General features: G+C 45.9%; 8 protein-coding genes across 8 annotated transcripts; 5 read left to right on the forward strand and 3 right to left on the reverse strand.

The window, feature by feature from the left end:
- Positions 1-127: 127 nt before the first annotated feature.
- On the forward strand, positions 128-2,630 carry Rabex-5 (Rabaptin-5-associated exchange factor for Rab5). Its single transcript, XM_017137764.3, has 4 exons — positions 128-415; positions 468-644; positions 700-1,012; positions 1,074-2,630. Exons 1-4 carry the CDS (start codon positions 262-264, stop codon positions 2,449-2,451), a joined length of 2,022 nt encoding a protein of 673 aa, XP_016993253.3. The 5' UTR covers positions 128-261; the 3' UTR covers positions 2,452-2,630.
- A 2,523-nt stretch (positions 2,631-5,153) lies between these two features.
- Positions 5,154-6,694, forward strand: scf (Calumenin scf). Its single transcript, XM_017137763.3, has 2 exons — positions 5,154-5,672; positions 6,017-6,694. The coding sequence occupies exons 1-2, from the start codon at positions 5,189-5,191 to the stop codon at positions 6,532-6,534; spliced, it is 1,002 nt and encodes a 333-aa protein (XP_016993252.3). The 5' UTR covers positions 5,154-5,188; the 3' UTR covers positions 6,535-6,694.
- Positions 6,695-7,938: 1,244 nt separating this feature from the next.
- Rac1 (ras-related protein Rac1) lies at positions 7,939-9,650 on the reverse strand. Its single transcript, XM_017137740.3, has one exon. The coding sequence runs from the start codon at positions 9,339-9,341 to the stop codon at positions 8,763-8,765; it is 579 nt and encodes a 192-aa protein (XP_016993229.1). The 5' UTR covers positions 9,342-9,650; the 3' UTR covers positions 7,939-8,762.
- A 76-nt stretch (positions 9,651-9,726) lies between these two features.
- Acat2 (Acetyl-CoA acetyltransferase 2) lies at positions 9,727-11,801 on the forward strand. The gene is made up of 6 exons (XM_017137739.3): positions 9,727-9,895; positions 9,989-10,110; positions 10,189-10,301; positions 10,365-10,794; positions 10,859-11,044; positions 11,103-11,801. The coding sequence occupies exons 1-6, from the start codon at positions 9,853-9,855 to the stop codon at positions 11,385-11,387; spliced, it is 1,179 nt and encodes a 392-aa protein (XP_016993228.3). The 5' UTR covers positions 9,727-9,852; the 3' UTR covers positions 11,388-11,801.
- Positions 11,802-12,047: 246 nt separating this feature from the next.
- Positions 12,048-13,944, reverse strand: Nt5a (5' nucleotidase A). The gene has a single exon (XM_017137738.3). It carries the CDS (start codon positions 13,794-13,796, stop codon positions 12,183-12,185), a length of 1,614 nt encoding a protein of 537 aa, XP_016993227.3. The 5' UTR covers positions 13,797-13,944; the 3' UTR covers positions 12,048-12,182.
- A 617-nt stretch (positions 13,945-14,561) lies between these two features.
- On the forward strand, positions 14,562-16,018 carry LOC138913139 (uncharacterized). Its single transcript, XM_070215668.1, has 4 exons — positions 14,562-14,756; positions 14,829-15,098; positions 15,175-15,311; positions 15,385-16,018. The coding sequence occupies exons 2-4, from the start codon at positions 14,939-14,941 to the stop codon at positions 15,418-15,420; spliced, it is 333 nt and encodes a 110-aa protein (XP_070071769.1). The 5' UTR covers positions 14,562-14,756; positions 14,829-14,938; the 3' UTR covers positions 15,421-16,018.
- A 1,205-nt stretch (positions 16,019-17,223) lies between these two features.
- Ctr9 (RNA polymerase-associated protein Ctr9) lies at positions 17,224-21,659 on the forward strand. The gene is made up of 6 exons (XM_017137741.3): positions 17,224-17,416; positions 17,494-17,592; positions 17,656-18,591; positions 18,647-19,483; positions 19,543-20,000; positions 20,541-21,659. The coding sequence occupies exons 1-6, from the start codon at positions 17,375-17,377 to the stop codon at positions 21,568-21,570; spliced, it is 3,402 nt and encodes a 1,133-aa protein (XP_016993230.3). The 5' UTR covers positions 17,224-17,374; the 3' UTR covers positions 21,571-21,659.
- Positions 21,578-22,970, reverse strand: sturkopf (lipid droplet associated hydrolase sturkopf). The gene is made up of 2 exons (XM_017137742.3): positions 22,494-22,970; positions 21,578-22,437 (listed from the first exon to the last, which is right to left on the reverse strand). The coding sequence occupies exons 1-2, from the start codon at positions 22,684-22,686 to the stop codon at positions 21,704-21,706; spliced, it is 927 nt and encodes a 308-aa protein (XP_016993231.3). The 5' UTR covers positions 22,687-22,970; the 3' UTR covers positions 21,578-21,703.
- Between the last annotated feature and the right edge of the window lie 116 nt (positions 22,971-23,086).

A 23,086-nucleotide genomic window follows, 5' to 3' on the forward strand; every position in this document is an offset into this window, starting at 1 on the left:
TGGGGTATTTTATTATACCCCTTTGACTTCAATGGGAATCCCCTCGAAATGGACCGAACTGGTTCCATTCAATGGGCGGTTACTGAAAGCCGGCGAACCAGCTCATCTCTAACTGCCACACGATGTGCCACCACTAGCTGACCATCTGGCAACGCCGTCAGCAGGCGAATTATTTATCTTTAGAATTCACCCACGAAAACAAGAGGAAACAAAGGGATTCCCGGAGATAAGAGGTCACAAATCCATAGCTAAATAACCAAGATGTCGACGGCGGCAAGACCTCCTTCCTTGCGGCTGGGACAGCAGGATTTGAAGTGCCGCACGGGCTGCGGTTTCTATGGGACTCCCCAGAACGATGGACTGTGCTCCAAGTGCTACCGCGAAAAGTTCCACGATAAGCAGCGGAAATTGAAGCGTAGGTCCATAAAACCCCTTAGAGCTTTTAGTAATGAAGTGGTTTCTTACAGAGAAGGCAGGCGAAACGGTAGCGGGTTCCTCCAGTGCCTCCCTGGATCGAAGATCCCCGCAACATGGTCACAATCAAGGGAAAACGGAGCAGAAAAGGGAGGATCCCTCGGGAACGCTGCAAAAGAAGAAGTTCACCGCTGTGCTGCAGAAGACCCTTCAAGCGGGAGCCCAGAAAAGTAGTATTCCCTAGAGATAAACCACCTCTAGAGATTATAATCCTGTATTTCTTAGTCACCCAACAGCGTGGTCATGTCCCTGATCCCACCGAGGGTCAGTTCCTGCTCCAGTTGCGCCAGCTACGCATTCCCGACGACGGCAAGCGCAAGCTCAAGCTGGAGATCCAGCGTTTGGACAGCGAAATACGCAAGTACATGAACGGAAGTGGCGGCAAGAACATCAACGAACTCTCGGATTTGGTGCAAAATGCCTACACCAAGGTCTCCGATATCGTGCACAATGATCCCAGCTTCGAGATAGCCACCAACGAGGATCGCGACAGTGCCATTGACTTCTTTGAGAAAGTAGTGATGACGCAGAACCACAAGTGAGTCATCTGGAACTCAGATATCACTCGAATACTTATCTCTAAGTCTCCCTTCTTTCAGATTCCTCTTCAGTCCCTACTTCACAACCGACGAGGACAGCGACGTGAAGGTCCAGAAGCGCATACGCCAGCTGAGCTGGATTACGGCCAAGCATCTGGACTGCAGCATCGACGAGGTGAACTCGGAGGCCAGGGACCTGGTCTACAACGCCATCTCCGAGCTGGTGGGCATCGATTCGTACTACTCGCCGCAGGAGAAGCTGCAGTGCACCTGGCGCTGCTGCAGGCACATCTTCGAGCTGTTAAAAAGGGCCACGGGTGGACCCGCATCGGCCGATGACTTCCTGCCCGCTCTGATCTTCGTGGTGCTCAAGGCGAATCCCGTGCGCCTGCACAGCAACATCAATTTCGTGACGCGCTTCACGAATGCTTCGCGGGTGATGAGCGGCGAGAGTGGCTACTACTTCACCAATCTCTGCTCGGCCATTGCTTTCATAGAGAACCTGAATGGCGAGAGTCTGGGCATCAGTGGCGAGGAGTTCGAGGCTCTGATGTCCGGCCAGCAGGCCTACAGTTCGCCCTGGGAAAGCGCCCTGTTGGCCTGCGAGAGTCTGCACCTGATATCGGAGAACATGAAGCGTATGGAGATGCTGCAGAAGAGGAATGCGCTGATTAGCTCTGGCATTGATACATTCGAAAAGGAGCTCATTGATTTCCAAAGAGAGGTGACTGAACGCGTGGACACGGTGATAGCCAAGGCGCCACTCAACCTGCTGCCCATCAAGACGCCCGCTTTTCTGATCAACCAGGCACGGGCTCACCTCCTGAGCAACGAAAGTGAAGCGGGGCATTATCAGGCGAATATCAGTGGCGGATTAACCTCCCAATCGCTGACTGCAAAGCCCGAAGACTCTGGATTATCCCTGAAAGACACCAGCATAGTTTCCATGGGTCGTCTATCGCCGCTGCAGCAGAATATTCAGCCAGCCGACAATCTGTTCGCCTCTCCCATCTTCAATTACGCCGCCTTCGATGCCGTTTCCCTTTTGGAGGAGCCCTCCACCTCGGATGTGCTCATGCTGGGCTCCGAGTTCCAAGGAGGCCTGACCAACATCAACTACGATTTCGATTTGTCCGATCAGAGTGGCGAAAACAGCACGGCGACGGATGATCCCAAGCTGAATCTCGACGAATTCGACCCTTTGGCGCAGAGAGGGTCAGTTAACCCGGTGCCCACGGCGGAGACCAGTTTGCTGGACAGCACAGCGGATAGTCTGATAGACAGCGAAGTGCCCGGTACTGCTGTGCTCCTTCCGTCGCCTCTGAAGCCCGAGGTGGCCAACTATAGGGGCTTTTCGAATTTCGACATACCCAGCATCTCCTGCAACACGGGGGATTTTAGTTCGCTGGGACAGGACGGCGCCGAGCCACCCAAATAATAGCCTTATAACTGGTTAATTCCGATCCCTAACGGCAGCACCTACACGAATGTAAATAGAGATATATATTGTAGCTAGCCCATCGCTTCAATTCAACAGTTTGCACATATTTATTTGTACAATATTTAAATAGCTTTACAGAAAGGACGTTTAATAAATGCAATCAAAAACCAATAAAATATGCATACATTTTTATTTGATATTCTGGGCATAAACAAAAACAAAATGTATTAAGAAATTACATATTTTTACTTATAAAGGGATAATTCAAGCATCACGTCTTTAGTTTAAGTATATCGATTTCATTATCTTTCAGTTTAATATGCTTTCAATGCTATTTAGAGGCCTTCTTAATACAACATATTTTTTCAAAGTAAATTTATAAAAAATGTAACACAAAATTTCACAAAATTTCTTCTTAAAATACTAATGAATCTTATATAAAATTTTTGACGTTACTTAACAGAAAATAAACTTTTTAAATTAGAAATGCAAATTGCCTGAGCATTTTGTTCTCCATTTTCCTTTTTTTCATCAGTCAAAGCTTGTAACTTACAAGCTTTCAATTCGCTCAACAGTTTAAAAAAAACTGAATAATGACATTCGTTATTAAATTCACTTACAGAGCGAAACAAATTGACATTATCTGTAAACAATTGACATAGTTTTCCTTCCTTTAGGTGATTGACAAATCTCTGCAGCACCGCGATAAAAAAAACACCCAAGTCAGAAGGCATCTTTTCCTTTAGCATAGCTTGTACCAATAAAGTTTGGATCACGTCTTTCGGATAAGGAATATCCATAGAAGATATTACATACATCATCAATATCCGCACTTTTTGGGATTGAGGATTAATTTCCATAATACAGCGCTCCCATTCCGGCGACCAGGCCATGAAACTTCGTTGGTCTATTGGTGTTGTCATTTGGGGAACTGCGTACCAGGGTAAAGCTTGAAGAGTGGATTCGGGCAACTCCGGAACCGGCAAAGGCCATTTGGTGTAGTCAAACTCCACCATGGGCCAAATATGTAAGTAAATATTGTCGTTTGCGTTGTAAACTCGATGGAATTTGACGTTAAAGTCATTATATGAAATGAGACTGCTACCAGGATCGTGTTTAGTCTTTAACATTTTAAGTATCCAATTACGAAGAGCGGCCCGATTTAGGAATCCATCAACAATAGCACGATGTTCTACCTGTTCGGCAGCTTTAAGCATCACAAATCCCTTGCGTTCATCATCGCGGATCGGTGTTAATTTAAACGGGAATTTAAAGTTTATATGCAACTCGTATTCATTTTTGTCGATCTTCCTTAAAAACTCGGACGTACTTCCTAAAATTTAAAAGTTGTGTTAAAATTGTTTTTCACCTGAATGCTTATCTGCTTACCCATTATTCCATAAGTAAAATTCTCATGTTCACCCTTAAGGATGTTCACTAAACGGTTTTTGAACTGTATAACCACATATGGAATCACATTTTCTTTAATACTTTTTTCCAGAAAATTCCCAAAGATTTCATTTAAAGCCACAGAAAATGATTTGCAGGGAACGTCCGACATCGTTCTTTTCAACTTTTCAACTCGCCAAAGTCAAAGTGATCGTTCCTTTCGTTTCGAAACAAAGTCAGCTCTGCCGAGTGCGAACGGTATTCCCCTTATTCTCAAAAATATTGCGCAGTACGCAACAAACTTGAATTGTCATGGGTGTTGCTCAGGGGGTTTTTTACACTTATCCATGATTGAATGCCATGAAGAAGTGTCCCTTAAATTGATCTCAATCCGTTAATTTTGTTTTTATTGGTAATTTTAAATTTTATGTTCCAGCCATTACAAACGAATTTAAATTTAAATTTTCCTTATCCCCCACGAAAAGTTATTAGCTACGACTATGGGATGCAAGAAGAAACTGCGCAGATCGATCGGTTTACAGTTGGTTTTTGGTACTCCTTACTATTTTAAACAGATGTACATACAGTATGTATGTAGTGTAGTGTAGCACTAATACCTTTAAATTGCGTACAATATTTCATTAATAAAGTTTGTCTCTACTTTAATCTTATTATGAAAATAACAAATTGCTCCTAAAAAACTCTTAACTCTTAAACTCTTAACTCTTTATGTACATATGTAGGTATATTGGTCCATCCAACATTTAAGATGTGCTATGTTTTAATTATTATTATTTATAATTTAATATTTAAATGATAATTTTCAAAAGTCCAGCCAGAACTGAAGACTCGTACCACTCAGCTTTTGAAAGACATGACATTTCTTACAAAAGCTTATTTTAATAAAACTAAAAGTAAAACCATTTCGAATTATTCTGAATTTGCCGCTCGTTGCGTATACGGCGTTCAAAAATTGCGCATACGCCTCACATCACAAATCTCGAAATATCTCAAAATGACGTTGTAGAAATGTTAAGATTGGAAAAATCTGTGTACTCGAAAGGAAAGTCGCGTGTAGTATTTTTTTATAGTTTTGAAATGTTTTACGAAGTTACAATATTTAGTGTTTTTTGCAAACATTTGGGTATTAAAATTTCGGGAAAAAAACCCCTATAACTTTTCCCCTGATCTGGGAACACTGCCTGTGTGAGAGTCGCGTTACGTTTGCTGATACTTACGTTACGTATACGTATTGCGCATACGCCTCACATCCCAAATCACGAATGCTTTTGAATTATTCTCAACTTGCTCTCGAACCGAACGGACGCGAAAGCCACAACGGAAAATGGCTGCAACCGGAATTCATCGGCTGCTACTTGTTGTTGCGCTGACGGCGACGGCGGCGACGGCGATAAGTGGAGCAAGTGCCTCCAGCATTCCGGAAGAGGTGGCCGTTCCCCTCGAGTACGACTCCCTGCACGCCAAGCACTTCGACGGGGGCGAGCACAACGCCCAGTTCGATCACGAGGCCTTCCTGGGTCCCGACGAGTCCAAGAAGTTCGACGGCCTGACGCCCGAGGAGAGCAGGCGGAGATTGGGCCTGATTGTGGATCGCATCGACGAGGACAAGGACGGATTCGTCACGCTGGCGGAGCTGAAGAACTGGATCGCCTACACCCAGAGGCGCTACATCGAGGAGGACGTGGGCCGCCTGTGGAAGCAGCACAATCCGGAGAACAACAACACCATCAGCTGGGATTCCTACAGGGAGACGGTCTACGGATTCATGAACGATCTGAGTAGCGACGAGAGGGAGCAGGAGGAAAATGGTGAGTAACTGGGGATTCCTTCTAGGGATTAGAGTAATCTATTAGAACTGGGTATATTTGTCATTAAGATATCATTGTATCATATTAGATTCATTCATTCTTGTTATCTATTATAATAATTTGACATAAATCTAGGGATTAGTGTAATCTATCCTTAAGATATCATTGTAAATTGAAGAATACCTATTATAATAGCATAATCTATTAGAACTAGGTATATCATTATGATATTAACATATTTAATTGAAAATATTTCATTAAATCTTAAAAAGAAAAAAAGAAACCTAATACCTATTATAATATCTTGACCTAATTTCACTTTAAATATTCCTATTCCTTCCCAGGAATCAGCTACAAGAGCCTGCTGAAGCGCGATCGCAACCGCTGGGCGTCGGCCGACGAGGATTTGGATGACAATCTGACCCGGGAGGAGTTCACCGCCTTCCTGCATCCCGAAGAGCATCCCCGGATGAAGGAGGTGGTGCTGCGCGAGACCTTCTCCGATTTGGACAAGGACCACGATGGCAAGATCTCGGTGGACGAGTACATTGGCGACATGTACCGAGCGGCGGGCGGCGAGGAGGATGAGGAGCCCGAGTGGGTGGCCAACGAGAGGGAATCCTTCTCGGAGCATCGCGACCTGGACAAAGATGGCTACTTGAACGACGAGGAGGTGAAGCAGTGGATAGCCCCCCACGATTTTGATCACTCGGAGGCGGAGGCCAAGCATCTGCTGTTCGAGGCGGATGCGGATCACGATGATAAGCTGACCAAGGAGGAAATTCTAGAAAAATACGACGTATTCGTGGGCTCACAGGCCACCGACTTTGGAGAGGCTTTGGCCCGCCACGATGAGTTTTAGGAAAAACTAACCAAATACCCAGCATCCCTGAGATTAAGATTGATCCTATGAATCTCCCATTTCGCATGCCAAATAACTTGTAAAACTTGTCTAGCTCCTAAGACCATTGAAAGTGCATTATAAACCGACTCGAATGAATATGCGGCACCACCACAACTAATTGATTTGAGGTGATTTGTTTAATTGAAAGGCGTCCACGTCAGCTTCTGGAGCATCAATGGCCACGTCACCGGAACACGAACGCCCCATTTCCCATCCGCACACACACACATGGCGGCCACTTGAACCCTCCTCTTTGCCCCCGAATCTCAGATACGCCGCATTTGCCTGTGTAACATATAAACATAAATGATTTTCGCTGTAGCCCGATTTATTTCCAGCTGCGAGAACATTCCAAATAACACTCGCAAGCGGAGGAGCTGAAAGAGAGGGAATACACTGGGCGAAAATACGGGGTCTTGATGGTTTGGAATCATAATCTAAATCGTTTTTGTAACAATTATACAAATTATTTGCTTTGCTTGATATGAAATATTTTTAAAAAATATTTACCTAGTTCTGAATTTAATAACTTTTGGACTTCAGCAAGTTACAAATTTTAAAACTATTACTTTACCATTAAATGTTATTTTAAATGTGTTCAAAAAAATGTTTTTAATAATACAACAAAATAATAAAAATATATGTTATATGTACTGACCTTTCCAAACATTTTCAATTATTCGGATACATTACACCGCAATTTATGAAGAAGACCTAAATGTTGTTACCTAAAAAATATCAGATTTAATAAAATATATCTAAAATGTAATTATAAATATACTATAAAAATGTATACAATAAAAAATATTTTTAAATATCATTAACTTTTTCTAACACACTTTGTAGATTTCCCCCATTTCTTTCCTCTGTAAAACCAGACATGAATAGAGGGGCTCCGAGAATCGGTTACTTTGTTTCAAGCTGATTTAGATTATTTTCGGTTCTCGACTTTCGCCGAGATAAGCAAATAATTCTTTTTCGGGCGCTGATAAGTCCGTCTCCGTTTTTTGAGTACAGTGAGCACTCGCGATTGATGTCGACCATTGACAAATGGACTTTGATAAACGATTTCCAGCCTCTATGAACTCTTGAATGCTTCTGTGCGTGGGATAAGTGTGAGTAAGATTGTTCATATGGTGTTGAGATCTTGGAGAAGAAAAGAGTAGAACGGAGATAACTCGACTCTGCCCAGCTGAAACTAGTTTTACGCTCTTTTCCATTCATAATTCCCTAGTATACCTACTTTTGCATAATTTCTACGATGGTAATAGATCATAAATCAAATTTTAGCCTTTAGTTCCTCGAGAAATCGTTTAAAGTCCACTGACCTATGCTTGAAAAATATTAATAAATAAAAAAATGTTCCTTTTATTTATGCTTTATTAATTTCCATTGAAATAGACACATTTATATAATTATCTTGGTTTCGTTCTTGTTTTTGTTTTTCTTGCGGTTGGTTCTCTTGAATATCTGTCGTTTTAAAATACAAAGTATTCAAAAGTTGCTCAGTTGGATGCCTTTAATTTCAGTACATAGTATACGAAGGACTTTTCATCTTATACATACATGTATATATATATATAGTATGGTATATATATAGTGATAGTTCCTGGATCTAGCAAAAGTTTAAAAGTTGTTACCCATCCGCGCAGTCGCCTCGATATCCAACAACATCTAAATACAAGTATGTGTAATAATGTAGGTGTAATTGCAATGGAACGTTTACTTTACTGACTCTCAATATCCAGATCCTTCGATCTATGCTTTTTATGCTCTTTATGCGGCTATTCGCGTCATCCTCTCATCTTTTTTGTATGTTTTTTTAGGTTTTTTGTTTTTGGTTTTACCTCAGAGTTTTACAACATTAATTTTAATTACAAAAGTTATTAAATAATACAAAATACAGTTAGTTCTCTTCGCTTTTTACCTAGAAACAGCTCGCTTTTAACTTTTAGTTGGAAATTAATTGGATTATGAATTACAGAACAGAACGGAGAACAGAGAACACACGAAACGAACGTTGTGGAAACGAAAGCAAAGGACATTAGCAGCGGAAATTAGTGGTAACAAAGAAACTACGGATCAGCCATTTAGCCAACGCTTAGGTTACATAATGTTTTCCCTTCTTTTCTTTTATAGTTAATAATATTACGTTTAAACGGGCAACTCCCAGCTCTCTAACTCTTTTAGAGCAGGGCGCACTTGCGCTTGGACTTGGGCTGCAGCACGGGGCACAGCACGGAGCGGATGGCCTCGTCGAAGACCGTCTTCAGACCCTTCTGCGTCAAGGCCGAGCACTCCAGATACTTCACCGCCCCGATCTCCTTGGCCATGGCCAGGCCCTGCGGATAGGTGATGGGCGCCAGCTTCTTGTCCCGCAGCTTCTCGATTGTGTTCTTGTCGTCGCGCAAATCCAGCTTGGTGCCCACCAGGATGATCGGTGTGCTGGGGCAGTGGTGGCGCACCTCCGGATACCATTTGGCCCGCACGTTCTCAAACGAGGCTGGATTGACCAGCGAGAAGCAGATGAGGAAGACATCGGTTTGGGGATACGACAGGGGCCTCAGCCGGTCGTAATCCTCCTGCCCAGCCGTATCCCAGAGGCCCAGATTGATGGGCTTCGCATCGACCATCACGTTGGCCGAGTAATTGTCGAAGACGGTGGGTATGTACTCGCCGGGAAAGGCATTGGTCGTGTAGCTGATCAGCAGGCAGGTCTTTCCCACGGCTCCGTCGCCCACGACGACGCACTTGATGGCCTGCATGGTGAGGGAGGAATAGGATTCCTTGGTTTCCCGAGTTTGGGGCTGCTCCGCTGCTTCTTCTTCTTCTCGTGGCTGCTTTTCTCTTCTCTTCTCTTTTTTGGGCGGCGGCGGCGGAGGGCTGTTGCTTCTTATCCTGGCTATCACTGCTCCCCGGTCTTCTGCTGCACTGCCTCTTGGTCCTCGGGGTGATTGGTAATCGCGGTGGCGCGTTTTAAGCCGCTTTTACTCGGCTTTTGTGCGTTTAATTCCCTAATTTTCTTAACAAAAATGTAAATTTTCTGTGTACTGCAGTGTGACCGCGGCTGGACTGCTCGAAAATGCCGTCCGGCGTGGGGGAAATACTAAATACTACAAATACCCAGTGAGAACGTCGCATTTTTAGTGGGAATAGACCACGAGTGCGGTTCTGCAGCCACCTGGTCACACTCCCGCCCTGCGATTTTTCGAAAATTAGAATTTTATTTGCAGCCCATTAGCCAAGTCGTAAACACCTGTATATCGTCCCTCCAGAATGTCTGACGTGTTCATCGTGTCCGCCGCCCGCACGCCCATAGGTGAGTCCAAGATAAACCAGATGATCTGATATCCAAGTTTCCATCGGTAACTTTCTCTTTCTGTTTACCGAACGACAAACAAATAATCAACAGGTAGCTTCAATGGAACGCTTTCTAAACTAAAGGCCTCCGATCTGGGCAGCGTGGTCATCCAGGAGGTGCTCCGGCGGGCCAATGTGGAGGGCCAGCAGGTCAGCGAGGTGATCTTGGGCCAGGTAGGCTTACCATTTGCATTTATACTTTGCTTTGCCCCATCTTACCACTCTTTTTGTTATGTAAATTTCTTTTGTCAGGCCCTAACCGCCGGCCAGGGTCAGAATCCCGCTCGACAGGCGGCGCTGAAGGCGGGTCTGCCCATCCAGGTGCCCGCGTATGGGATCAACATGCTCTGCGGCTCCGGCTTGAAGTGGGTTTTGCCATAGATTCCTAGAGAAATCAACCTTTAAAACCTAATCATAATCCCCTCTAGAACTGTGGCCCTGGGCTACCAGGCCATCCGCTCGGGCGATGCCCAGATTGTGGTGGCCGGCGGCCAGGAGAGCATGTCCCTCGCCCCGCACGTCATTCAACTGCGACAGGGCGTTAAGATGGGTCCAGGAACCCTGGTGGATTCGATGATCCACGACGGACTCACCGACGCCATGGAGAACATACACATGGGCATCACCGCCGAGAATCTGGCAGAGAAATATCAAATCAGTCGCGAGGCCCAGGATGCCTATGCCGTGCAGTCGCAGAATCGGGCGGAGGAGGCCCAGAAAAAGGGGCATTTCGACCAGGAGATTGTGGCCGTGGAGATTAAGGATCGCAAGGGCACTCAGCTGTTCAGCAAGGATGAGTACATCAAGGCGGGCAGCACTGTGGAGGGCATACAAAAGCTGAGGGCAGCTTTCAAAGAGGTGGGTTTACTAAAAGATAGATGGAGAAACCCAAAGGTTAACCCACTTTCTCTTGTTTATTTAGGGCGGCTCCATTACCGCTGGCAATGCCTCTGGTGTCAACGATTCCGCAGCCGCAGTGCTGCTCATGTCTGGCGAGGAGGTGGCCAAGAAGGGCCTCAAACCGCTGGCCAGGATTGTGGGCTGGACGCAGAGCGGCATTGAGCCAAAGGTGATGGGTTTGGGACCAGTCACGGCAGTGGAGGCTCTAGTAACTATTCGGATAAACCTTTTATAAAAGTATTTTACTAAGATCTCTAATCTCTTAGCTTACAAAAATCAACTGGAAACGCGAGGAAGTGGATCTGTATGAGCTCAACGAAGCCTTTGCCGCCCAATCCCTGGCTGTTCTGCAGGAACTGAAGTTGGATGTTAGCAAGGTGAATGTGAATGGCGGTGCCATTGCCCTGGGTCATCCCATTGGAGCCTCCGGAGCCCGTGTCCTCGTTACTTTGCTCTATGCACTGGAACGCACTGGAGGCAGAAGAGGAATCGCCTCCCTCTGCATCGGCGGCGGCATGGGAATCGCCTTGGCCGTGGAGCGCGTCATCTAATCACACTCATTGTCACTATTTATTGTCCCACTTAAGTGTAAAGTTTTCTTATTTCTACAATTCGTAGTATTCCCACGTACTTATAGGCACAACCAATGTCAAAAAAGGTCTACTCAATTAAAACCAATTTTCAGTTGATTTTGTAATTGAAAAGTGGAAAAGCAAGACGCAGTTTTCCATCTATTTCCTAGAAAATTCAATTGTTTATAAAAAGAATTTTTCTTATGATGATGCACAACCCATTTTATTTGCTTTCTCTTCGTACACACATGCAATATTTCTGTACACTGTGAATTAAATTAGTCATTCCTTAACTAATTACTCAAATAAGGCATTTAAATAAAGGCATGGCATCATTGTAAAATACGTAGTTCTGGAAAGTTAGTAACTTATACAATAAATTGGGCTAAAGTATGGTAAAATGTTTAGTTACTTGTAAAAACTATTTAGTTTCTTAACAATTGCATTGGTATATTGGCTTGCAAATCCAATAATTGTGCAAATACTTTTATCGGATACTCTTTTTTTGGACTTTGGAATAAGACCGCGAAAGTCATAGACCGAAATAAGATAAGGCTTTGGGTAAAATAGAATCATTTTTTACAATTTACTGAGGGGAATTTCGAAAAACCTTATAGCTATGGCATGCACTGTGTATGCTAATTGAATATTCCAGAAGTTGGCGCTGTTTATTGCTATCATCAAATACAATTTGTTGTTTGTACGTAAGAATTTTGAAGAGGTTCCGGGATCGCAGGTCGTTTATTGTCTCCAGGAAGATGATAAGAAGGGCTCTTAACCCCGCCAGCAGCTCTTCAGCTGCACTGTCTCCAGCTCCTTGGGCAGCCGCGGACTGAAGCCGTACGGATTGGAGCAGATGATGCGCTGATGCGGCGAGGTCTGCGCCACTTGCTCCACCGACGGCACGCACAACTGGGCGTAGCTGCTGATGAAGCTGGCCCACAGCGTGGGTGTGCAGTCCAGGGCGAAGTAGGAGCCCCACAGCTGGGAATCCAACTCGGCGGAATAGGGATACTTACCATCCTCCAGCAGCAGCTCCTCGGCAATGGCCACCGCATCGAAATCGCGATGTTTCACCGGCGTATAGACATCCTGCACAATGTTGTCACCGAAATACAAAGCCTTCGCCTGGGAAGGCTCCTTCTGCAGCAGCTTGGCCAGCTCCGCGTGCAGCTGGTGCCAGTTGCCCTGGGAGTAGACCTCGCCCGCCCTTATTTCCGCCGCCTCCTGGGGCAGTTCCGCCAATTGCTGCACATCCACGCGCATGAAAGGCCGCTGCAGGGTAAAAAAACCCGGTTTCTTGGCGTACGTAACCACAAAATCAAAGTACTTTCGCCAATCCCTGCCCAGCGCCTGCGTGGCCGTCAAGTTGGCAAAGTCTACATTGGATCCAGTGAGCAGGAAGAGCTTCTTGCCTGAATTTCGCAGCTCCTGCAGCCATTTCATCACTCTGTCGTCGGTTTTAAGGACAAACCTGGCTGGTTCCGCTCGCATGCTCTTGAAATACAGACTCTTGTCGTTGGAGAAGTGCTCCCGACTGTAGATGTTCATCAGGCCCGCCTGCACATCCTGCCAGACCTGGTAATCCTCGCCAGGAGATGGCTTCTTTGTAGTCCTATCCACCTGATCCACCGCCTGGGCAAAGACCAAGGCACTGGGCATATCAAAGTAGTCCAGCAGCGAGCGCATTTGCGTGGACGCCTCGCCGTTCCAGGTGGACAGGGGATCCTTGCGGAAGGCGGTGGTGATGTCCCACTTTCTATCTTTCCCATATATTCCTAGGATTTCCGAGTCGCTTAGGAGACGCGTGCCATGGGTGGCTCTCAGGATCTGCGCCTCGTTGCTCAGCTTCAGGACATTGCCACGTGGTCCATCGAGGAAGAGGCCCTTCTGCAGGAAGTCCAGCTGGAGTGGCTGAGCCAGTAGCTCCTTGTCGTAGCCCCGCTGCTCCACGAGAAACTGCTTGAGCACCCCGTAAATCAAGGCAGACATCTCGCGGAGATTGTAGCGCAGCAAAGTGCCGTCCAGATCGAAGCCCACTATGTCGTAGTCCTGCAGGAGCAGCTCCTTGTGGTACGAGGTCATGATGGTGCTGGCCGAATACCTTGACTTGTCCGCCGATGAAATGTGGAGGCGCCTGCGAGTCTGGTGTGAATGAGTTGCTGCTCCTCTGCCCGCCGGCGGCGTCATTGAATTTTGCGCCAAATTGGCGAGATTACGTAACAGGCGACAAACATCTGTTTGCTGCCCCTGTTGTTTGTGTACGTTTGTTTTTGTTTTCGTTCGCGTGGCCAGGTGACTGGCGAGGGGAAGGGGGAGAAGGAGGGGGAAAGGGAGTGGACGGGCGGCAAGGGCGCCCATCGAGGCCGTTCTGCCCAGGGCCAGCATCTTATCTTATCCGCTAGCACATCTCACTTGTCCGCTGCGTGATCTAAATTTAAAATTAAGCCGAATTTCACTATCTTTCAGGTGGTTTTGACAACATCATTTTCTATCTATCAATTTTTATTGCCTTGCCTACAACTGGCCAGAGTTGCCAGCCTTTCGCAGGCGGAACAGTGATGAGCCAGGGGATGTAGCTAGAAATAGCTAGACTTAAAATAAATAAAATACATATATTTTACAAATAGATATTTTAAATCACTATTTTAGTTGTAAGGAAAATGAATAAGTGCACGTCACAAGATTGGACATCAGAAATATATTAGGTAGAAGCTGCGATCGTCAAGAGTTTCTGATTAATTAATTTTATTTTTATTAATTTGATTATAACTAATTCATAAATAATATAGGAAAATGCATACAAATGCTTATGTGCATATGTATGTACATATATACAAATGTATGTAAGCTGTACCCGAGCTGTTTAAATCAGGGACCGTAAATAATCATTATTTGAGAATTTTATTTTAAAAAGACTACTGTGATATTTTGTTTTAAACGTCAAAAATAACGTTCTTTTTACTCTTGTCCACAAAGTATATGCATTTCAACAAATCTGGAAAGCAAATTAACTGTTATTTGTTCATGTCTATAAAGTGCATAAGAACCAGTTAAATTGTTGATTAAAACTTGTAAAAACCTCAGTAGGCCTTTTAAAATAAAAATCTCAAATAATGATTATTTACGGTCCCTGGTTTAAATGTCTGTGTACTGTTCCCATGTTTTAATGCTAACGTCTGCATAAAATATGTGAATAATAACAAAAATGTGCCTAGTTCCCTCTTGCATGGGCGTAGCCACAAGTTTTTCGACGGAGAAATAATAAAATTAATATCGTAATTATCGTAAATGTTGGTACTAATTCTAGGCACACTTCTTAATGGTCTAAAATCTTAGATCGTTAGGGTAAGGTAACCAACCCCTTTTGCGGCACCCATGACGGTTAAAGTTTGCTGCGCACTGCGCAATATTTTTCAGAATAAGGGGAATACCAAGAAAACGCTTCGGTAGCATTCGGCAGAGCTGGCTTCGTTCCGAAACGAAGGGAACGGATCACTGTGAAATTGGCGATCAAGTTGGAAAGAACAATGTCGGATGTTCCTTGCAAATCATTCTCTGCGGCTTTGAATGCAGTCGTTCGGAGTCTGTTGGATAAAGATACAAATGGAAATTCAATCCATATACCGCCCGTTGCTGGACATGTAAAGAGTGCACTTAAAGATTTGTCTTTTAGCTACGGAATAATGGGTAATATTTTAAACATTTGGGTGTAAACCATTTATGACTTACATACATACGTACATATGTGGCTCTTTAATTTTAGGAAGTACTTCCGAGTCTGTAAGGAAGATCAGTCAAAATGAATACGAGATGCATATAATCTTGAAATTCCCGTTTGAATTAACTCCGATTCGGGATGATGAATGCCCTGGATTTGTAATGCTCAAGGCTAACGAAAAGGTACAACATCCTGCTATTAAAAATGGATTCCTAGACCAAGAAGCCCTTAAAAATTGGATTTTTTCGAATCTAGACAGTTATCGTGCTCTTGATTGTAATAGAATTTTAGGAAATCCGCTCATCGCTTCGGAATTTAAAAAATTTTACAAAGTTTGTTCTTTTCAAAATCAAATTCTTAAACTAACTTGTTTGCCCGTGGTGGAGTTTGACTACAGCAAATGGCCTTTGCCATTGCCTGGATCCGGGTTTGAAGCTCTTTCTTGGTACGCCGTTTCTCATCCGACTTCTCCTTTCGACCAACGAAGCTTCCTGGCCCGGTCGCCGGAGTGGGAGCGCTACATGATGGAAAAGGATCCCAACTGCCATAAGCTTGAACTCTTGATAAGTAAATATCTCTCTGCACATGATATCACATGGTTCAACATAAAATACGTGATCCAAACTACTATAGCTCATGCTACGTTGAAGAAAACGATTTCTCTTGACTTGGGCGACTCACTAATTATAATACTCGAAAGTTTGGTTTGTCACCTAAAAGAAGGCAAATTAAATCCTATTTTGGCGAGCAATATTAATTTATTTCGAAATGTTTCCGAATATGAAATAAGTTTTTTGAATAATTTAATTTCGAATTTTATTGTCGAGCTAAAGCAGTATAAATCTAAGGCCTTGTCGGAGGAAGTTAAAGGTAATTCAACCGCAAAACAAAATTTATTCATCAATCTCAAAAAATTATATAAAATTTAAAAATATTAATCAGTTAAACATATTTTCAATGTGCTGCGAATATAAAACTTCACCAATTACTTAAAAATTAGATTCATAAAAGAAATGCTTTAGAAAAATACACTTTTAATATTGAATTGAAATTTATTTCGATTACAGAAAACACATTGTAACTAAATTTAAAGATTCATGGAGGAATACTGTGTAGCACAGTGTAATTCGAAAAGTATATTTTCTGTTCAATATCGACAAAAGAAAACCATTGAACAATGTTATGTTAACTATGTCACAATATATTATTTTCTATGAAGTATTTAAGAGATAATGTTATATTAAACAAGCCACTAGAAGGCATTCAAAGTTTATTAAACAGAACGATAATGAAATCTACCTAATTACGCATAAGACATTGTACTTGAACTATTCTCTTAAAAGTAAAAGAGTTTCAGTTTCCTAATAAATACTGTTTTCTTCAATGGCCATATTATCAAATAAAATCTAAGCGTATTTTATTTTTATACCCGTTACTCGTAGAATTCGTGATAAAGTATGTAACAGGTAGAAGGAAGCTTTTCCGGCTCCTAGTAAAAACATATCTCCGTGCTCATGATATTACATGGTCCAACCTTAAATACGTAATCCAAACTGCGCATTCTACGATAAAGAAATCGAGTCTCTTTGACTTGGGCGACTTTTTAATCACAATACTTGAAAATTTGACCGGTCACTTAAAAAAAGGCAAATTAAATCCTATTTTGGCTAGCCATATTAATTTGTATCCAAAGTTACCAGCTGGTGAAATTGATTATTTTTATAATGTCGCTACGGATTTCATTGTGAATGTTAGGGAGTATAAATCTGAGGCCTTATGCTGGGATGCTAAGGATAAACCAACTCCCAAAGCGAACGCAATTTTCTACCTAAATCTACAAAAGTTATTTAAAATTGATAAAATTTTTTTATTTTAGTAAGTTACTCGATCAGTATATGAAAATTAAAAATCAAAATTGAAAAAAAAAAATCAAAGACAAATCTTACGTTTATGAAAAACGAATCTAATTATGTTTGAACAATTAATTTAAATATTAGATGAAGGATAATAAAAAAAAACGAGTAATAAAACGAGATGAGTTGACATCTCTGCCTCAGGCCCAGCATCGTTATCGGAAATCGGTAGCATGTTAGCAATCGACTCTTCGGCCATCTCTAGCAAGCGTACCGGAATGGAAAAAAGATTTTAATTGAGCTGATTTTTGCACATTTTCACGAGTTTTGGGGGCCAGAGAACCCTTATTCGCCGCTCAGTTTGTTGGCTCTAGGCCACCGCAAGCGCAACCATGTCCAACTGCATAGAGATTCCCCTGCAGGACACCGATGAGGTGAGTTACGATGGCAGGCATCTAAATGGGATCCCAGTGAAAGGTTACTTATCCCCCGGGTTTCTCCCCCATTTTAGGTGATCGAGGTGGACCCGGATCAACTGCCCGACTGTCCGGAGGTGCTGAGCATTCTCAAGCAGGAGCGGGCGCCCCTGCATGTGTGGGTGAATGTGGCGGTAAGTTGGTAAAAAGGGTTCTCCACATGGCCATGTATGTATATTCCCCACATTCCCTTCCAGCTGGCCTACTACAAGCAAAAGAAGACGGAGGACTTTGTCACGCTGCTGGAGGAGTCGCGCAGCGATGACGCCACCAAGGATTACCGCGACTCCGACAAGGACCTCATGCGCGCCCTGGACATGCTGGCGGCCCACTACGTCCAGGAGGCCTACCGCGAGAAGTCCAAGGACAAGAAGCGCGAGCTCTTCATGAAGGCCACCAATCTGTACACGAGCGCCGACAAGATCATCATGTACGACCAGAGCCATCTGCTGGGCAGGGCCTACTTCTGCCTGCTGGAGGGCGACAAGATGGACCAGGCCGATGCCCAGTTCAACTTTGTGCTCAACCAGTCGCCCTCGAATATTCCCTCGCTGCTGGGCAAGGCGTGCATTGCCTTCAATCGCAAGGACTACCGCGGAGCGATGGCCTTCTACAAGAAGGCGCTGCGCACCAATCCGAATTGCCCGGCGAACGTGAGGATTGGCATGGCCCACTGTTTCCTCAAGATGGGCAATCCCGAGAAGGCCAAGCTGGCCTTTGAGCGAGCCCTGCAGCTGGATCAGCAGTGTGTGGGCGCCTTGATTGGCCTGGCCGTGCTAAAGCTCAATCAACTGGAGCCCGAGTCCAACAAGCTGGGCGTCCAGATGCTCTCGAAGGCCTACACCATCGACAATGCCAATCCCATGGTGCTCAATCACCTGGCCAATCACTTTTTCTTCAAGAAGGACTACCAGAAGGTCCACCACCTGGCGCTGCACGCCTTCCACAACACCGAGAACGAGGCGATGCGCGCCGAGAGCTGCTACCAGCTGGCCAGGAGCTTCCACGCGCAGAGCGACTACGATCAGGCCTTCCAGTACTACTATCAGTCCACTCAAATTGCGCCGGCCAACTTTGTGTTGCCTCATTACGGCCTGGGCCAGATGTACATCTATCGCGGGGACACTGAGAATGTGAGTTGCAAGGAAAAACCCATAAGATAACCTTTAAATTAACCCCTCTTTCCAGGCCGCTCAGTGCTTCGAGAAGGTGCTGAAAATCCAGCCGGGCAACTACGAGACCATGAAGATCCTCGGCTCGCTGTACGCGCACTCCAACTCGCAGACCAAGCGCGACATGGCCAAGACGCACCTGAAAAAGGTCACCGAACAGTTTCCCGAGGACATCGAGGCCTGGATTGAGTTGGCCCAGATCCTGGAGCAGAACGACCTGCAGGCCTCGCTGAATGCCTACGGCACTGCCTCCAGCATTCTGCGGGACAAGGCCAAGTACGAGATACCCGCCGAGATCCAGAACAACGTGGCCTCGCTGCACTACCGCCTGGGCAACCTGCGGATGGCCAAGGACACCCTGGAGTCGGCCCTCAAGCACGCCACCTCGGAGATGGACAAGGACGTCAAGTACTACGAGTCCATTCAGGTCACCATGAAGTACAATCTGGCCCGTCTGAACGAGGCCATGAGCAGCTACGATGTGGCCGACAAGCTGTACAAGGAGATCTTGAAGGAGCATCCCAACTACATTGACTGCTACCTGCGGCTGGGCTGCATGGCCAGGGACAAGGGTCTGATTTTCGTGGCCTCGGACTTCTTCAAGGACGCGCTGAACATCAACAACGACAATCCGGATGCGAGATCCCTGCTGGGCAACCTGCATTTGGCCAAGATGCAGTTTGCCTTGGGCCAGAAGAACTTTGAAACGATCTTAAAGAACCCGGCTACATCCACGGATGCCTACTCATTGATTGCCCTGGGTAACTTTTCCCTGCAAACGCTCCATCAGCCGAGCAGGGACAAGGAGAAGGAGCGGAAGCACCAGGAGAAGGCCTTGGCCATATTCAAGCAGGTGTGACTATGATATATATAATATAGTATTCTTTTTTACTGAAATGTATTCCTTGCCAGGTTCTCCGCAACGATCCCCGCAACATTTGGGCCACCAACGGCATTGGCGCCGTGCTGGCCCACAAGGGCTGCGTGATCGAGGCGCGCGACATCTTCGCCCAGGTGCGCGAGGCCACCGCCGACTTCTGCGACGTCTGGCTGAACATTGCGCACGTCTATGTGGAGCAGAAGCAGTACATCAGCGCCATCCAGATGTACGAGAACTGCATGAAGAAGTTCTACAAGCACAACAACGTCGAGGTGATGCAATATCTGGCCAGGGCCTATCTGCGGGCCAACAAGCTGGTCGAGGCCAAGGCGGTGCTGCTCAAGGCGCGACGCGTTGCTCCGCAGGACACCGTGTTGCTGTTCAACATTGCCGTGGTGCTCTCGCGTCTGGCGATGGCCATACTCAAGGACGAGAAGTCCACGCTGGAAGTTGTGCTGCAGGCGGTCCACGAACTAGAGCTGGCTCAGAAGTAAGTAATTCAGTTAACCCTGTAGTTAAGTGCTTAAGTACTGTGCTAAACCTTATCAGATTACTTACATTACTGACTTAGATTAATGCCAAGTAATCAGCATGAATTTGAGGTAATTTCAGATAGGATTAGATTGCTAAATGATATAATAGATTGCCAAATGATATAATAGATGGCGGAAAATAAGCATAGTCATAGATTTCCTGTTTAATACTGGGTTCGGAAATTGACACACATGTTAAAAACCTGATAAATTGTATTTCGCAGTGTGAGCAAAATTTTTGACATGTTTGTCAAATACGAAAGTGTTAAAATGTGAAATAATGTCAAAAACTAATTGTGTTAAAGACACGCTGTGTAAAAAACACGTCGTGTAAATATGTTTATGTATATGTTTTATTTTTCTAACTTATGTAGGATACAACTTAAGACTCTGACATTTAACATGTTAATAACACAAGTTTTTTACAGTCTGTGTTATTTTCCGAACCCTGGTTTAACATCAAATCTCACTGAAATATCCCCTTCAATCTCCCTTAGATACTTCCAATACCTGTCCGTGCACGGCGACAAGAACCGCTTCAACATCGAGGTGGCCGGCATCGAGGCCAACACCTGCCAGGATCTGCTCTCCCAGGCGCAGTACCATGTGGGCCGTGCCCGGCGCATCGACGAGGAGGACCGCTCGCTGCGCCGCAAGCAGGAGGAGGAGCGCGAGGCCTTCAAGGTCAAGGTGGCCGAGCAGCGCAAGCGACGTGAGGAGGAGGCCAAGACCTCCAGGGATCAGTTGCTGGCCAAGCGACAGGAGTATGTGGAGAAGACTAAGAACATGCTCATCATAGCCGATTCGGCGCCGGAAAAGGGGAGCAAGAAGGGCGGCGGGCGACCGCGCAAGGATGACTACATCTCCGGCAGCGACAGCGACAACGAAGGACCGCGACGCGAAGGCGAGCGTCCCACGAAGAAGAAGAGCAAGGGGGAGCGCAAGAAGGGCAGCGGCGGACGGAAGCGCAAGACGGAGAAGTACGAGAGCGACAGCGAGGAGGAGCCACGGGGCAGTGGTGGAAAATCGGGCGGCAAGAAGAAGGGCAAGAAGCCCAAGCCGGTTAAGGAGACCAAGGAGAAGCTCTCCGCGAAGCAGCGCCTCAAGGTGCTGTCCAAGGAGACGATCTCCACGAGTGAATCCGAATCGGACGGCAAGCGCAGCAAGAGCAGGAGCAGAAGCCGCAGCAGGAGCAGGAGTGGCAGTGCCTCCGGCAGCGGCAGTGATCGTGATGCCAGCCGCAAGCGCAGCAGGAGCAGAAGTGGCTCGGGATCGGGCAGCGAGAGTGATGGGGCCACCAAGCGCAAGCGGGCCAAGAACCGCATCGAATCTGGCGGAGAATCGGACAGGTCTGGCTCCCGTTCGCGCTCAAGATCCCGCTCCAAGTCGGGCTCTCGCTCAAGATCGCGCTCCAAGTCGGCTTCCCGCTCGAGATCTCGCTCCAAGTCGGGATCAAGGTCTCGCTCTCCCTCCGGCAGCCGCTCCAAGTCGGGTTCCCGCAGCAGATCGGGATCTCCGGACAAATAATCCACGATTTAAATCACTTTTGACTATATTTAGAGTTTCCTTCGAGAGATGCAAAAAGATACTAATAAAAACGAACTAATTGCCACACAAAGGCAGTGGAGGAATTGCTAGGGGTTAACTGATAGTCTGTTGGCTAGGCGATCGATCGATGCTGCTGGATCATGTCCCTCACAATGCCCGCCGTCTGCTGCGAGTGCCGCAGGACGAAGGCGTGGTCGATCTTCTTCGTGTCCAGCTGGGCGTCCACCTTGGGGTAGTCCCTCTTCAGCTGCTCGTAGTAGGAGACGGGCACCCAGCCATCAGTGCTCCCATAATAAAACTTCAAAAGGTCCAAATTCTGCTCCACAATCTCCCTTTGGATGCCACGCACCCGGGCCATCTCGTCGTCGGCCAGGAACACCACCTTCTCGGCCACCGAGGGCTTGGAGTACTTCAGGGCGGTGCCCAGGAACTGGCGTGGAATGGAGAAGATCAGGAAGTAGATCTGTATGAGCATCAGGCGCAGCCAAACGGGCAGAAAGTTGAAGAAGCTGAAGAAGATGTAGCCAAACACCGAGTACAGGGGCATGGCCACCTTGGTGAAGATCCAGCCATTCGGCGATTCCATCATCCGCTCCACGGTGGGGAAGAGCAGGTAGCACTTTTGGATGCGATCCCGTATCCGCTCGTTCTCCAGCAGCTGCAGGATCATCCAGGCGCCGATGGAGTGGCCAATCAGGTGGATTTTCACATCACTCGGCACGTACTTCTCGATGAAGGCGATCTTGTGCCGGATTTGACCGTCCAGATTGAAGAGCTCTTCGTTGCCGCTCAGCTGGGGAACCTCCCGGATGCTGGCCTCTGGCGGATCATCGTGCCCCGCGTGTCCTGGAGGGGGGATTTCAATTAGTGTTTACTATGACAGGGGAATCCAGCTTACTCACCTATCACCCAAACTGGAAGATCGCCCAGCTCCCGCTGCAAAGTGCCCGCAAACTCTGTGTAGAAACCCGGCAAACCGGGATTGCCGGTTATGCAGATGACTATCTCCTTCTCGCTGATGGTCTCCTCGATCCACCTGCCCCACGTGAAGATGTGGGTGGGTATGGAGTTGATGTTGACGTAGGCCTCCTGCATATTTTCCGCCGCTGCTGCTGCTGTTGGCGTGGCAAAGTGAAAATCAATCGGCACCTGTGCTGATTGTCCAATCCCCGTGGCAACCGGTTTTTCCTTTGTTCAATCGCCGCAGGTGCCGCCTTTCCAGACTTTCGAATCTCTGGGATTGGCGCGGTATATCCAGGGCTGATGGCTCGGATAAACAGATAAACACTACTATGATACGGCCTAATCTTTTGAGCCGAAATAATGACCAAAGGTCAGCAGTTCAGCGGAGGCGGTCTAGTGAAAAACGGCTGATATGGAAAAAACCAGGGATGCAGATTCTCGCGGAATCAGATGTTCTGGATTGGCGGGTATTTCCCTCTATTCAGTCAGAAATTTACAAGTTTTTTCTTTAAGAATTATAATAGGTTTATTT

The sequence above is a fragment of the Drosophila takahashii genome, chromosome 3L, assembly GCF_030179915.1.
Source record: "Drosophila takahashii strain IR98-3 E-12201 chromosome 3L, DtakHiC1v2, whole genome shotgun sequence".
In the NCBI taxonomy this organism is placed as follows: Eukaryota; Metazoa; Arthropoda; class Insecta; order Diptera; family Drosophilidae; genus Drosophila; species Drosophila takahashii.

What these genes read in the sequence shown, in the direction of transcription:
- Rabex-5 (XM_017137764.3), top strand. Translation starts at nt 262, where the DNA reads ATGTCGACGGCGGCAAGACCTCCTTCCTTGCGGCTGGGACAGCAGGAT. An exon ending in TAAGCAGCGGAAATTGAAGC is followed by an intron (nt 416 to 467) that starts GTAGGTCCATAA and finishes GGTTTCTTACAG; the next exon opens with AGAAGGCAGGCGAAACGGTA. An exon ending in GTGATGACGCAGAACCACAA is followed by an intron (nt 1,013 to 1,073) that starts GTGAGTCATCTG and finishes CCCTTCTTTCAG; the next exon opens with ATTCCTCTTCAGTCCCTACT.
- scf (XM_017137763.3), top strand. Translation starts at nt 5,189, where the DNA reads ATGGCTGCAACCGGAATTCATCGGCTGCTACTTGTTGTTGCGCTGACG. An exon ending in GAGGGAGCAGGAGGAAAATG is followed by an intron (nt 5,673 to 6,016) that starts GTGAGTAACTGG and finishes ATTCCTTCCCAG; the next exon opens with GAATCAGCTACAAGAGCCTG.
- Rac1 (XM_017137740.3), bottom strand. Translation starts at nt 9,341, where the DNA reads ATGCAGGCCATCAAGTGCGTCGTCGTGGGCGACGGAGCCGTGGGAAAG.
- Acat2 (XM_017137739.3), top strand. Translation starts at nt 9,853, where the DNA reads ATGTCTGACGTGTTCATCGTGTCCGCCGCCCGCACGCCCATAG. An exon ending in GCGAGGTGATCTTGGGCCAG is followed by an intron (nt 10,111 to 10,188) that starts GTAGGCTTACCA and finishes TTCTTTTGTCAG; the next exon opens with GCCCTAACCGCCGGCCAGGG. An exon ending in CTCTGCGGCTCCGGCTTGAA is followed by an intron (nt 10,302 to 10,364) that starts GTGGGTTTTGCC and finishes AATCCCCTCTAG; the next exon opens with AACTGTGGCCCTGGGCTACC.
- Nt5a (XM_017137738.3), bottom strand. Translation starts at nt 13,796, where the DNA reads ATGCTGGCCCTGGGCAGAACGGCCTCGATGGGCGCCCTTGCCGCCCGT.
- LOC138913139 (XM_070215668.1), top strand. Translation starts at nt 14,939, where the DNA reads ATGTCGGATGTTCCTTGCAAATCATTCTCTGCGGCTTTGAATGCAGTC. An exon ending in TTTTAGCTACGGAATAATGG is followed by an intron (nt 15,099 to 15,174) that starts GTAATATTTTAA and finishes CTTTAATTTTAG; the next exon opens with GAAGTACTTCCGAGTCTGTA. An exon ending in TGCTCAAGGCTAACGAAAAG is followed by an intron (nt 15,312 to 15,384) that starts GTACAACATCCT and finishes TTTCGAATCTAG; the next exon opens with ACAGTTATCGTGCTCTTGAT.
- Ctr9 (XM_017137741.3), top strand. Translation starts at nt 17,375, where the DNA reads ATGTCCAACTGCATAGAGATTCCCCTGCAGGACACCGATGAG. An exon ending in ATGTGTGGGTGAATGTGGCG is followed by an intron (nt 17,593 to 17,655) that starts GTAAGTTGGTAA and finishes ATTCCCTTCCAG; the next exon opens with CTGGCCTACTACAAGCAAAA. An exon ending in ATCGCGGGGACACTGAGAAT is followed by an intron (nt 18,592 to 18,646) that starts GTGAGTTGCAAG and finishes CCCTCTTTCCAG; the next exon opens with GCCGCTCAGTGCTTCGAGAA.
- sturkopf (XM_017137742.3), bottom strand. Translation starts at nt 22,686, where the DNA reads ATGCAGGAGGCCTACGTCAACATCAACTCCATACCCACCCACATCTTC. An exon ending in TCTTCCAGTTTGGGTGATAG is followed by an intron (nt 22,438 to 22,493) that starts GTGAGTAAGCTG and finishes TCCCCCCTCCAG; the next exon opens with GACACGCGGGGCACGATGAT.